This window comes from Electrophorus electricus, chromosome 10 (genome assembly GCF_013358815.1).
Source record: "Electrophorus electricus isolate fEleEle1 chromosome 10, fEleEle1.pri, whole genome shotgun sequence".
In the NCBI taxonomy this organism is placed as follows: Eukaryota; Metazoa; Chordata; class Actinopteri; order Gymnotiformes; family Gymnotidae; genus Electrophorus; species Electrophorus electricus.
The window spans coordinates 337501-352286 of record NC_049544.1 but is presented as its reverse complement, the minus strand read 5'-3'; the positions used below and the strand labels follow the sequence as shown (position 1 = coordinate 352286).

The window sequence follows — 14786 nt, the reverse complement described above, 5'->3', positions numbered from 1 at the left end:
TTCCGATTCAAATGTATTGCCTACAAGTGCATATGTTAGGGGTCGGTGTACGTTGACCTTTTGACCTAGAGACTGCAAATCTTGGATACTCCATCTCTCTTAGTTCTAGTATCAGGAAACAGAGTTTGGGATTCCTACGTTGTATGGCTGGTGTTTAGATCCATGAAATGTTAGTTAGGCCTCTCCTATTCAAATGCATTACCTATAACTGCCTATGTTACAGGTTGGTGGACACTGACCTTTTGATCTAGAGACTACAAATCTTGTCTCCCAACTTTTTTCCACTAGAAAACAAAAAGTCTGTAACAACGTCCTGATTTTGTCCGTTGGTGTTTTGATACGTATTTTAGCAATGTAAATTTAGAAATAGCTGTGTAAGTCTTCTAATATGGGCTACTCCATTTCACTTATGTCTAGTATCAGGATACAGAGTTTAGGATTCCTACATTGTATGGCTGGTGTTTACGACCATGAAAAGTTAGTTAGGCCTCTTCTAATCAAAGGCATTGTCTATAAACGCATATGTTAGGGGTGCGCTAGTGCAGACCTTTTGAGCTAGAGACTTCAAATCTGGGATTCCCCATCTCACTTAAGTCTAGTATCTGGCTACCAAGCTTGGGGCTCCTACGTTGTACGGTTGGTGTCTAGGGCCATAGGCCTCTCCTATTCAAATGCATTGTCTATAAGTGCATATGTTAGGGGTCGGCGTACGTTGACCTTTGGACCTAGGGACTTCAAACCTGAGATTCACCATCTCACTTGGGTCTAGTACCCGGCAACCAACATTGGGGCTCCTACGTTGTACGGCTGGTGTTTAGATCCATGAAATGTTAGTTAGGCCTCTCCTATTTAAATGTATTGCCTATAAGTGCATGTTAGAGGTCTGTGTATGCTGATGTTTGGACCTAGAGACTTCCAACCTGGGATTCTCCATCTCACTTAGGTCTAGTGTCAGTCTACCGGGCTTGCGGCTCCTACGTTGTATGGCTGGTGTTTAGGGCTGTGAAATGTTAGTTAGGCCTCTCCTATTCAAATGCATTGCTTATAAGTGCATTTGTTAGGGGTTGGCGTACGCTGACCTTTTGACCTAGAGACTTTAAGCCTGGGATTTCCCATCTCACTTAGGTCTAGAATCAAGATACAGAGTTTTGGATTCCTATGTTGTATGGCTGGTGTTTAGGGCCATGAAATGTGAGTTATGCCTCTCCTATTCAAATGCATTGCCTATAAGTTCCTATATTAGGGCTTGGCATATGCCGACCTTTTGACCTAACGACTTCCAACCTTGTGTTCCAACTTTAGTCCGCTAGAAAACCGAAAGTCTGCAACAACGTCCTGACTTTGCCATTGGAATTTCTATATGACTTTTACGATTGTAAATTTAGAAATGTCTATGTTACCCTTCTGTCTTAACTTTACTCCTCTACAGAATGGACAATCTGTGTAACAATGTCCTGATTGTAGTTTCTTTGTTCATTGTTTTATTGTGAATTAAGATAGCAGTGTATAACTTGTACTAACTTTACCCTTTTACAGAATTTTATATTCTTTTATGTGATATCAGTATCAGTGATGTCTATCACAATTATGAAAAAATATCTCTTCTCAACATGTCCACAGGTAATAAGTGAATCCACTTATCCTGCAGCAATTGACAGTGATTGCATTGAGTCTTGACCCAGCTATGAAGAAACAGGCTCTGAAAACCTCTCGATTTGTAAGTTACGCATTCTGATTTGATCTTATTGTTTATTTATAAAATCCTGATTTTATCCATTTGAGTTTCTGCATGTATTTTATTATTGTGAATTTGGAAATTGCTGTGCCAATCTTGTGTTGCAGCTTTACTGCACTAGAGAATGGAAAGACTGAGTAATACCATCTTGTCTTTGTCTTTTGGAGTTTCTGCATTGCTTACTAATGTAAATTTAGAAATAGTTGTGTGGCACTTGTACTAACTTCACCCCACTACAGAATGGACAGTGTATGTAGTAATGTCCTGATTTTATCAGTTGGAGTATTAATGTTCTGTTACCATTACATTTAGAATTAAAAATGGATAATTATGTTCTGTTTTCAATTTAAAATCCTATTGTTTAGTATTCTTTAAGTGATCCCCATATCCACAATGTTATCGGAAATCGGTTTTGTGAAGTAACAAAAAAGACGAAATATCTGTTGACAATTTGCCAGTAATGATAAAATCTCTTGTAATCATGTCCAGAGTGAATAAGTGAAACCATTATTCCTGTGGCAACAATATCCAATGGCAGTCCATTGGATATATACACACTTCAGATTAAAATAGATTCAAACAGATTTAAAAAACTCCAACACCCAAACTTCAAATTCATACAATTCCTCTGCATTTGTTACCATGAGACTGAAAAACAAAAACTACACACACTTCAGTTTCATCCTGGGTTAAAATGACATCAGAATTATTTTTTTTCTCAATTTCATCTTAGATTAAAATGCCTTCAGTCCTTACTGCTGATTTGTACTGTATTAAAATAGTAAATTATATCGTTTAGTCAAAATAAATTACATATATCGTACATTCACACTGGATTAAAATTGCAGTGCAGGCATTACTGTCAGAATGTAAAAATGGCATACCCCACAGACTCATACTGAGTTAAAATCATTCCATTATTATTACCTACTGTTTATCTATTGAAAATATGCAAACTATAGATTCATATAGAATTAATTAATTGTAAACCAGCTACATTAGTGCTTTAGATTGCATCCACAGCTGACTAATTGGCACATCCCTTGACAGGAATTTAAATGTCACATTTGACTTTTAGTGTAACCAAGTTTTGTCTTACTTAGTTGTTTTGAAAGTGGTAATTGTGATTAAAGATGCCATAATTTGTGTTTTTCTTTTACCTTAATCACTGTAGCAGCTTTAGTTTGGTTTCTGTCGTGATTTTGTTTGCCTATAAAATATTTGCACTGGTGTTTATACTGTAGTGCATCTGCTTAATCAAATTATAAAGTGTAGTTTATTTACTTACAAGACATTATGGCATTTATTAAAGGCAAGTTATTACTATTTTACATTTTAACACTTCAAGGCAGCCATCAGGAGTTGGAAGAAGTAGAGAGGACTGATCCTTTGACCAAAGGAAGCATGGGTGCCTGTCGGAATCAAGGTAAATTAGTTTAAAACTAGACTCCCTGAGAACATATCAGGTCACCAATTGAATACTTAGTGTTTTTTTATTTTACTGAAAGACTATACAGATGGACTAATGCCTCAGAAACTATAAAAAGTTTAATCTATACTAGAACAATAGATATCTGCTAAATTCCTTATTAATGTGCATTTCTCAGCCTGTCCAGTGCCAGAGAGTATGTAGGGATGGTGTAGAGAGAGAGAAGATGTAGGGATGGTGTGGAGAGACAGAGGATGTAGGGATTATAGAGGTGTTTTTAAGTTTCTATGTGAATTAATTTTACTACATAATTCATTGTTTGCATGTGTTGGCTGTGCCCAAGGACACAGATGATCGCAAAATACGCCATTGTTAACGTACAACACACGATGTAGTATTAATGTAGAGGGATAGAAATATAGAGATTTTCTTTCCCATGATTATACATAAAATAAGTTCATTGTATTGTTTGCATAATCAGTCTGAACCCAACATCTCATAAATGAAGGGCAGCTTTACCATTACCTTAGTTATATAGAGGCCAAATTGTTTCAACTTCATCCATGAATTTATTGGCTTTTTAAACAATGAGAATTTTTCATTGTATGACAGTAAGGTAAAATGCATTATTAAATTGTTACAATGTTATTATAAACAAGGTTTGCAGTCCGGTGCAGTGTTTCTTTGTTGCATATAACTCTTTTTACTCTGTTTAGAAATACAGAAAGTGGAATTGCTTTTTACAAGTGCATCATTTGAAGAAATCTCTCAAATTCGAAGGGTACAAGTAAGGAAACTCGATACCAGTGTACTTTGTCACATTTTGGATTGGGATATCAAAAAATTGCATGTTGTCAGTGGTGAAGGTACCTGACTTGTAATCTGAAGGTTGCTGGTTCAGGTCCTGCCACTGTTGAGCCCCTGAACAAGACCCATTGCGCTCAGTCAAAATTATAAGTTGCTTTGGAAAAAAATGCTTCAGCTAAATGGTGTAAATTTTGGAAGCCATTGTAATATCCTCAATATATGCCTGCCTATCTTTATTATTAATTATAACAAATAATTATAACAAATAATATACTGCCTCTTTCAGCTAATTGCATTATTTTAAGAATTTGTAGTTTTGTGAGCGGAAACTGTGCTTGTTCTTGATTTTACCTGTAAAAAATGTGATTGGTAATGTCCCCACTTTTCATCATGTCCATGCTTTGGTCGTTTGAACAATAAAGTTTAGACTCAAAGGCGGGGGGGGGGGGGGGACATTCTCCTCTGGGTGACAACAGACACAACAATAGTAACAATAAACAATACAGAGCAAAATAAGTAGTGAGAGGAGAAAAAAAATCAAGAAATAAGCAATGAATGTGTAGTTCCATTTTCTAGAAGTCTTAGCCTCATCCTGACAGTGTGTGTGTGCCCAAAACGCATGTCAACGTCTGTCAAGGGGAACAGAGAAACAGTTGGTAGAATGGCGGTGTGGTGGGAAGAGCTACAGCAAAGGGGAGGAGACCTGAAACCTGAAAGAAAAACAAGTCATGCATCACTAAAAAGTGAGATATGAAGTGAAGAAGTCAAGTCTTACTTGGGACATTTACAGCATTTAGCAGATGCTCTTATCCAGAGTGACTTACAATACTATTATTAGACCATTTCCAGTGTCCTACTGTTTTGCTTTCATGTACTGGAGAATCAGCAGAGCTCCATCTGCATTAGCTCCACTAACACAGCACATGGCCGGGTAACTCACACAGAACACGGAGTTATTACAAAACAGGCCTTGATTTATCCAAGCACTCAGAGTGCCTAAACGCGATTTTCAAACTACTAAAACTCCAACTATTCACAGAAATTATTTTCCACTGAGGAAAACATGGGGTTGGGGGGTGATGGGAAATACCATGATGAAATGGAGAGGTCACAAGAATTTCTTTTTTCAATAGGAGTACTTTAAAATTGCAGTTACATTTATTTCCAAAAACTAAGGGTTCTGAAAGATGACCTTTTGCTATTACTAAAATTAAAATGTAGGCAATGCACCACTTACCCACAATCTCCACCCCCTCCCCACGCCCCCCCTACCTTCTTGCTGCTATACTTGTGCTGGTATATTTTCCAATTTGGTTTCTGATAGCTGTATGCGACCTTAAACTCAGAACAGTATCTTCTGGTACAGATTAATGTTACAATGTAAATAGAAAACTCACAATGCTCTTATAGAAATCTATTTACATAAAACCATTTAAACGTCTGCAAAGAAAATAATAGTTGTGTGTGTGAAACTCCGCACCATTGTCCTTACTCATAGGTTCAAGAAAATGGTCCCAAAGTTATGTACGAAGAAATGGGTACCTCCCTCAAAAAAGATACAAATAAAAATAAAAAATAAATCGGCCAACTCTGGCCTTATTGAAGTGCTGCAAAAATCGTAAAGCACCAGTTTCTCTCCCTCCACCACACTGGCCGTGGAAACCCGGCACATGGAAACCCGGCACATGGAAAGCCGGCACATGGAAACCCGGCACATGGAAACCCGGCACATGGAAACCCGGTGCGTGTCAGACAGTTCGTGTTCTTTGCACAACCTTCTTAGCGCAGCTCAGCACCATCACAATAAGACAAATAAGGTAATAAACAGAATATAAATTCAAGTTAAAAGGACCTTCCCAACACAATAAGAAAACCAAAACAAGGGCTTCCTTGCTATATATATATATAGTAGTTATGGTACACACTTTAAAAGTAGTTTTAAAAAAGCAGATTTTATATATATATAAAATATATATATATTTACTTAAAAAAAAATTTTTATTATTTTTTTTCCCCATGGTAAATCGCTGTGTAAGTCTTGTGTCCTAACGCTACACCACTATAGAATGTGTATTTTACCATTGTAAATTTAGAAATAGCTGTGTAAGACTTCAAACCTTGGATTCTCCATCTCACTTAGGTCTAGAATCTGCCTGCCGAGTTTGGGGCTCCTACATTGTACGGATGGTGTTTAGGGCCATGAAATGTTAGTTAGGCCTTTCCTGTTCAAATGCACAAATGCATTGCCTATAATTGCATATGTTACAGGTTGGCGTATGCCAACCTATTGAGACTACAATCCTTGTCTCCCAACTTTATTCCACTAGAAAATGAAAAGTCTGCAACAATGTCCTGATTTTGCCATTGAAGTTTCTATATGTATTTTACAATTGTAAATGTGAAATAGCTGTGTAAGCTTTGTGTGCTAACTTTATAGTTATAGATTGGACAACTCTATAGATTGGACAATCTGTGTAACAACGTCCTGATTTTGTCCATTGGAGATTCTATATGTATTTACCCTTATAAATTTAGAAATAGCTGTGTAAGACTTCGAATCTTGCATACTCCATCCCACTTAGGTCTAGTATCCGTCTACGGACTTTGGGGCTCCTACATTGTACGGATAGTATATAGGGCCATGAAATGTTAGTTAGGCCCCTCCTGTTAAAATGCATGGCCTGTAAGTGCATATGTTACAGGTTGGCGTATGCCAACCTGTTGACCTAGAGACTACAAACCTTGCCTCACAACTTTATTCCACTAGAAAACGAAAAGACTGTAACAACGTCCTGATTTTGTCCATTGCTCTTTCTATATGTATTTTACCATTGTAAATTTAGAAATAGCTGTGTTAGACTTCAAATCTCACCCTAGGTCTAGTATCGGGATACAGAGTTTGGGATTCCTACATTGTATGGATAGTGTTTAGGGCCATGAAACATTAGCTTCACGGGTAGTGGTAGCTTAGCGGTTAAGGTACTTGATTTGTAATTGGAAGGTTGCTGGTTTGAGCCCTGTTACTGCAAAGTTGCCACTGTTGGGCCCCTGAGTTGTACTCAGTCATAATTGCAAGTTGCCTTGGATAAAAGCGTTGGCTAAATGTAAATTAGTTAGGCTTCTCCTAACTATTCAAACGTATTGCCTATAAGTGCATATGTTAGGGATTGGTGAAGTTTGACCTAGAGACTTCAAATCTTGGATACTCCATCTCACTTAGTTCTAATATCATGATACAGAGTTTGGGATTCCTACATTGTATGACTGGTGTTTAGGGCCATGAAATGTTAGTTAGGCCTCTCCTTTTCAAATTTATTGCCTGTAAGTGCATATGTTAGGGGTAGGTGTATGCACACCTTTGGGCCTACAGACTTAAACCTGGGTTTCCCCATCTCACTTAGGTCTAGTGTCAGTCTACCAGGTTTGGGGCTCCTACGTTGTATGGCTGGTGTTTAGGGCTATGAAATGTTACTTAGGCGTCTCCTATTCAAATGTATTGCCTATATGCCAACCTTTTGACCTAGAGACTACAAACCTTATCTCCCAACTATATTCCAATAGAAAACAAAAAGGCTGTAACAACATCCTAATTTTGTCCATTGGAGGTTCTATATGTGTTTTACCATTGTAAATTTAGAAATAGCTGTGTAAGATTTGTGTCCTAACTTTACACCTCTACAGAATGGACAATCATTGTAACAACGTTCTGATTTTGTCCATTGCTCTTTCTATATGTATTTTACCATTGTAAATTTAGAAATAGCTGTGTAAGACTTCAAATCTTGGATATGCCATCTCACTTCAGTCTAGTATCAGGATACAGAGTTTGGGAATCCTACGTTGTATGGCTGGTGTTTAGGGCCATGAAATATTAGTTAGGCCTTTCCGATTCAAATGTATTGCCTACAAGTGCATATGTTAGGGGTCGGTGTACGTTGACCTTTTGACCTAGAGACTGCAAATCTTGGATACTCCATCTCTCTTAGTTCTAGTATCAGGAAACAGAGTTTGGGATTCCTACGTTGTATGGCTGGTGTTTAGATCCATGAAATGTTAGTTAGGCCTCTCCTATTCAAATGCATTACCTATAACTGCCTATGTTACAGGTTGGTGGACACTGACCTTTTGATCTAGAGACTACAAATCTTGTCTCCCAACTTTTTTCCACTAGAAAACAAAAAGTCTGTAACAACGTCCTGATTTTGTCCGTTGGTGTTTTGATACGTATTTTAGCAATGTAAATTTAGAAATAGCTGTGTAAGTCTTCTAATATGGGCTACTCCATTTCACTTATGTCTAGTATCAGGATACAGAGTTTAGGATTCCTACATTGTATGGCTGGTGTTTACGGCCATGAAAAGTTAGTTAGGCCTCTTCTAATCAAAGGCATTGTCTATAAACGCATATGTTAGGGGTGCGCTAGTGCAGACCTTTTGAGCTAGAGACTTCAAATCTGGGATTCCCCATCTCACTTAAGTCTAGTATCTGGCTACCAAGCTTGGGGCTCCTACGTTGTACGGTTGGTGTCTAGGGCCATAGGCCTCTCCTATTCAAATGCATTGTCTATAAGTGCATATGTTAGGGGTCGGCGTACGTTGACCTTTGGACCTAGGGACTTCAAACCTGAGATTCACCATCTCACTTGGGTCTAGTACCCGGCAACCAACATTGGGGCTCCTACGTTGTACGGCTGGTGTTTAGATCCATGAAATGTTAGTTAGGCCTCTCCTATTTAAATGTATTGCCTATAAGTGCATGTTAGAGGTCTGTGTATGCTGATGTTTGGACCTAGAGACTTCCAACCTGGGATTCTCCATCTCACTTAGGTCTAGTGTCAGTCTACCGGGCTTGCGGCTCCTACGTTGTATGGCTGGTGTTTAGGGCTGTGAAATGTTAGTTAGGCCTCTCCTATTCAAATGCATTGCTTATAAGTGCATTTGTTAGGGGTTGGCGTACGCTGACCTTTTGACCTAGAGACTTTAAGCCTGGGATTTCCCATCTCACTTAGGTCTAGAATCAAGATACAGAGTTTTGGATTCCTATGTTGTATGGCTGGTGTTTAGGGCCATGAAATGTGAGTTATGCCTCTCCTATTCAAATGCATTGCCTATAAGTTCCTATATTAGGGCTTGGCATATGCCGACCTTTTGACCTAACGACTTCCAACCTTGTGTTCCAACTTTAGTCCGCTAGAAAACCGAAAGTCTGCAACAACGTCCTGACTTTGCCATTGGAATTTCTATATGACTTTTACGATTGTAAATTTAGAAATGTCTATGTTACCCTTCTGTCCTAACTTTACTCCTCTACAGAATGGACAATCTGTGTAACAATGTCCTGATTGTAGTTTCTTTGTTCATTGTTTTATTGTGAATTAAGATAGCAGTGTATAACTTGTACTAACTTTACCCTTTTACAGAATTTTATATTCTTTTATGTGATATCAGTATCAGTGATGTCTATCACAATTATGAAAAAATATCTCTTCTCAACATGTCCACAGGTAATAAGTGAATCCACTTATCCTGCAGCAATTGACTGTGATTGCATTGAGTCTTGACCCAGCTATGAAGAAACAGGCTCTGAAAACCTCTCGATTTGTAAGTTTCTGATTTCATCTTATTGTTTATTTATAAAATCCTGATTTTATCCATTTGAGTTTCTGCATGTATTTTATTATTGTGAATTTGGAAATTGCTGTGCCAATCTTGTGTTGCAGCTTTACTGCACTAGAGAATGGAAAGACTGAGTAATACCATCTTGTCTTTGTCTTTTGGAGTTTCTGCATTGCTTACTAATGTAAATTTAGAAATAGTTGTGTGGCACTTGTACTAACTTCACCCCACTACAGAATGGACAGTGTATGTAGTAATGTCCTGATTTTATCAGTTGGAGTATTAATGTTCTGTTACCATTACATTTAGAATTAAAAATGGATAATTATGTTCTGTTGTCAATTTAAAATCCTATTGTTTAGTATTCTTTAAGTGATCCCCATATCCACAATGTTATCGGAAATCGGTTTTGTGAAGTAACAAAAAAGACGAAATATCTGTTGACAATTTGCCAATAATGATAAAATCTCTTGTAATCATGTCTAGAGTGAATAAGTGAAACCATTATTCCTGTGGCAACAATATCCAATGGCAGTCCATTGGATATATACACACTTCAGATTAAAATAGATTCAAACAGATTTTAAAAAACTCCAATACCCAAACTTCAAATTCATCCAATTCCTCTGCATTTGTTACCATGAGACTGAAAAACAAAAACTACACACACTTCAGTTTCATCCTGGGTTAAAATGACATCAGAATTATTTTTTTTCTCAATTTCATCTTAGATTAAAATGCCTTCAGTCCTTACTGCTGATTTGTACTGTATTAAAATAGTAAATTATATCGTTTAGTCAAAATAAATTACATATATCGTACATTCACACTGGATTAAAATTGCAGTGCAGGCATTACTGTCAGAATGTAAAAATGGCATATCCCACAGACTCATACTGAGTTAAAATCATTCCATTATTATTACCTACTGTTTATCTATTGAAAATATGCAAACTATAGATTCATATAGAATTAATTAATTGTAAACCAGCTACATTAGTGCTTTAGATTGCATCCACAGCTGACTAATTGGCACATCCCTTGACAGGAATTTAAATGTCACATTTGACTTTTAGTGTAACCAAGTTTTGTCTTACTTAGTTGTTTTGAAAGTGGTAATTGTGATTAAAGATGCCATAATTTGTGTTTTTCTTTTACCTTAATCACTGTAGCAGCTTTAGTTTGGTTTCTGTCGTGATTTTGTTTGCCTATAAAATATTTGCACTGGTGTTTATACTGTAGTGCATCTGCTTAATCAAATGATAAAGTGTAGTTTATTTACTTACAAGACATTATGGCATTTATTAAAGGCAGGTTATTACTATTTTACATTTTAACACTTCAAGGCAGCCATCAGGAGTTGGAAGAAGTAGAGAGGACTGATCCTTTGACCAAAGGAAGCATGGGTGCCTGTCGGAATCAAGGTAAATTAGTTTAAAACTAGACTCCCTGAGAACATATCAGGTCACCAATTGAATACTTAGTGTTTTTTTATTTTACTGAAAGACTATACATATGGACTAATGCCTCAGAAACTATAAAAAGTTTAATCTATACTAGAACAATAGATATCTGCTAAATTCCTTATTAATGTGCATTTCTCAGCCTGTCCAGTGCCAGAGAGTATGTAGGGATGGTGTAGAGAGAGAGAAGATGTAGGGATGGTGTGGAGAGACAGAGGATGTAGGGATTATAGAGGTGTTTTTAAGTTTCTATGTGAATTAATTTTACTACATAATTCATTGCTTGCATGTGTTGGCTGTGCCCAAGGACACAGATGATCACAAAATACACCATTGTTAACGTACAACACACGATTTAGTATTAATGTAGAGGGATAGAAATATAGAGATTTTCTTTCCCATGATTATACATAAAATAAGTTCATTGTATTGTTTGCATAATCAGTCTGAACCCATCATCTCATAAATGAAGGGCAGCTTTACCATTACCTTAGTTATATAGAGGCCAAATTGTTTCAACTTCATCCATGAATTTATTGGCTTTTTAAACAATGAGAATTTTTCATTGTATGACAGTAAGGTAAAATGCATTATTAAATTGTTACAATGTTATTATAAACAAGGTTTGCAGTCCGGTGCAGTGTTTCTTTGTTGCATATAACTCTTTTTACTCTGTTTAGAAATACAGAAAGTGGAATTGCTTTTTACAAGTGCATCATTTGAAGAAATCTCTCAAATTCGAAGGGTACAAGTAAGGAAACTCGATACCAGTGTACTTTGTCACATTTTTGGATTGGGATATCAAAAAATTGCATGTTGTCAGTGGTGAAGGTACCTGACTTGTAATCTAAAGGTTGCTGGTTCAGGTCCTGCCACTGTTGAGCCCCTGAACAAGACCCATTGCGCCCAGTCAAAATTATAAGTTGCTTTGGAAAAAAACGCTTCAGCTAAATGGTGTAAATTTTGGAAGCCATTGTAATATCCTCAATATATGCCTGCCTATCTTTATTATTAATTATAACAAATTCTTTATTTAAAATTGTGTATTTTATTCTCTTATGCTGCTCCTTTTATAAAAGCTGCTTGTTGCTGTGAATAAAATCAATGTGGTAAAATCAATATAATATATTGCCTCTTTCAGCTAATTGCATTATTTTAAGAATTTGTAGTTTTGTGAGCAGAAACTGTGCTTGTTCTTGATTTTACCTGTAAAAAATGTGATTGGTAATGTCCCCACTTTTCATCATATCCTTGCTTTGGTCGTTTTAACAATAAAGTTTATTGTGAGTTTCATGTCCTGGAATGTGACTAAAAGTTCAAAATGTCCTGACTATGCTGTGAAATTTCAGAGCTCTTAAAGAAACTAGTTGGAGAAGATCTCAATGGATGGGGTTAATCTGTGCATTTTTTTAATGCAAAACTGTTTTAATTTTATTTCTAGACCCCTCAGAAAGCCATGTACCCAATTTGTAGGCTTTCTTTCTCATGTCCTTAATTGCCACAAAAACAAGTATGTGTGTGTGTGTGTGTGTGTGTGTGTGTATAGTGGAGTATGGAATAAAGATGGGTTTAAAAACATTTGGACATGATTTTTTTTTTTAAACAAAGGAAGCTAGTTACCACTCTGAATGCACTTCATATGGACAGACAGGTCTAAGTTTAGATCATGGACAGAAACGTCCACTAGGAGTTATACACTACACAACTGTGTATTATTCACACTGTAAAAAGTGTTAATGAACAATATTAAAATCATTGTTCATATACTCTGACACAAAATTAAGGTGAATTATGAAATAATTTTAGGATTTAAAGTTTACAAATGATTAAATAATTTTTATAGACAAAAGCCCTTTTAGGAAAAATTTTGTTTTATTTCCAGATTTTTCAGCTTTTGAATCTTGCATTTTTTTTTCACAAGTAAAATTCAAAATAAAAAAAAACAAACAACGAAAAAATACCACAAAGAAATAAAAAAAATGATACCATGAAAATGTAAAAAAATAACACAAAGTAATATGTTTATATAATTACATAATTATTAACAGACAACATTGATATTAATTATAACAATACTACAAAGGAAGGAGATATGAGAGTGGAGTGTTGATTACATGCACTCTCAACCCCACTCTCTCAGACTGCCGAGGGCCGTACTAGAAAACAAGAAGACTTTAGCCCTCTGGGCGTGTTCAGATCTAGCTACATGCAAAGACATAAAAGAGACACTTCTGCCTTAAACATTCTTTCTGGTGTGATGTACTGTACATAGATGTCTCCACAACCCAAGCCCCACCCAGGTCATCAACGACCATCTCAAACCCCACCCAGCTCCAAATCCCGCCAATCTTGACAGCCATTGGCCAGTCTAACAGCCATCGACCAGTCATATTCTCTCAGAAGGTGATGAAGGTCACCTTGCTGGCCAATAAAAGTCCTTTTTTAAACATGTCTCCCGGTCGTGTCTCCAGCTGGTGGCTGTGGTGTGGTGTGGTGTGTTAGGCTTGGGGTTAGTTGTGTGGTGTGTGCTCAGGAGGGCCACACCTTCAAGGTTTTACTCTCACTCGTATATCTGCACATCCCCATGTTTTCACCCTCTGTGGTTTGATGTTTCGGTTCCTCAATCAAAGAGTTTTATCGCTCTCCTTCTTCAAGTGGCTGAAAAATCACAGGTCACAAAGGTCAAATGGTGTTATTGAGAGTAATGTAGGTGGGTCTACTGACTACACATCTGTATGTGTGTGTGTGTGAGAGCTGACCTGTAGAACTCGTCCTGTGTGAGTGAGTGGTGGTGGTGTGTGTGTGTGTGTGTGTGTGTGTGTGTGTGTGTGTGTGTGTGTGTGTGTGTTTATGTGTGTGAGCTCACCTGTAGAACTTGTCCTGTGTGAGTGAGTGGTGGTAGTGGTGGTGGTGATGTGTGTGTGTGTGTGTGTGTGTGTGTGTGTGTGTGTGTGTGTGTGTGTGTGTGTGTGTGTGTGTGTGTGTATGTGAGCTCACTTGTAGAACTCGTCCTGTGTGACTGAGTGGTGGTAGTGGTGGTGGTGATGTGTGTGTGTGTGTGTGTGTGTGTGTGTGTGTGTGTGTGTGTGTGTGTGTGTGTGTGTGTGTATGTGAGCTCACCTGTAGAACCCGTCCTGTGTGAGTGAGTGGTGGTAGTGGTGGTGGTGTGTGTGTGTGTGTGTGTGTGTGTGTGTGTGTGTGTGTGTGTGTGTGTGTGTGTGTATGTGAGCTCACCTGTAGAACTCGTCCTGTGTGAGTGAGTGGCGGTAGTGGTGTGTGTGTGTGTGTGTGTGTGTATGTGAGCTCACCTGTAGAACTTGTCCTGTGTGAGTGAGTGGCGGTAGTGGTGGTGGTGTGTGTGTGTGTGTGTGTGTGTGTGTGTGTGTGTGTGTGTGTGTGTGTGTGTGTGTGTGTGTGTGTGTGTGTGTGTGTATGTGAGCTCACCTGTAGAACTCGTCCTGTGTGAGTGAGTGGCGGTAGTGGTGTGTGTGTGTGTGTGTGTGTGTATGTGAGCTCACCTGTAGAACTCGTCCTGTGTGAGTGAGTGGTGGTGGTGTATCCATTGCTGTTCCAGGGCCAGTCTCTGGATGTGCAGCTCTGCGCTCTGAGCCTGCTGCATAGCCTGGAGCTGGTGCGCTGCAGACAGAGACGAAGTCTGGGGCAGCTCACGGAACGAACCACCTACAGCCCAGCACGGGGGGAGCAAAGATAGAGGAGTGACAACAGTAATAAGAAAA

General features: G+C 37.9%; 1 protein-coding gene across 1 annotated transcript in view; it reads right to left on the bottom strand.

The window, feature by feature from the left end:
* Positions 1-13016: 13016 nt before the first annotated feature.
* Positions 13017-14786, bottom strand: part of atn1 (atrophin 1) — a 20534-nt gene continuing 18764 nt past the window's right edge. Inside the window, exons 9-10 of the mRNA XM_035530782.1 lie at positions 14568-14730; positions 13017-13707 (exon numbers count right to left, since the gene is read on the bottom strand). Coding sequence (XP_035386675.1) covers positions 13674-13707; positions 14568-14730 — 197 coding nt within the window. The 3' untranslated portion in view covers positions 13017-13673. The remainder of the gene's footprint in view (positions 13708-14567; positions 14731-14786) is intronic.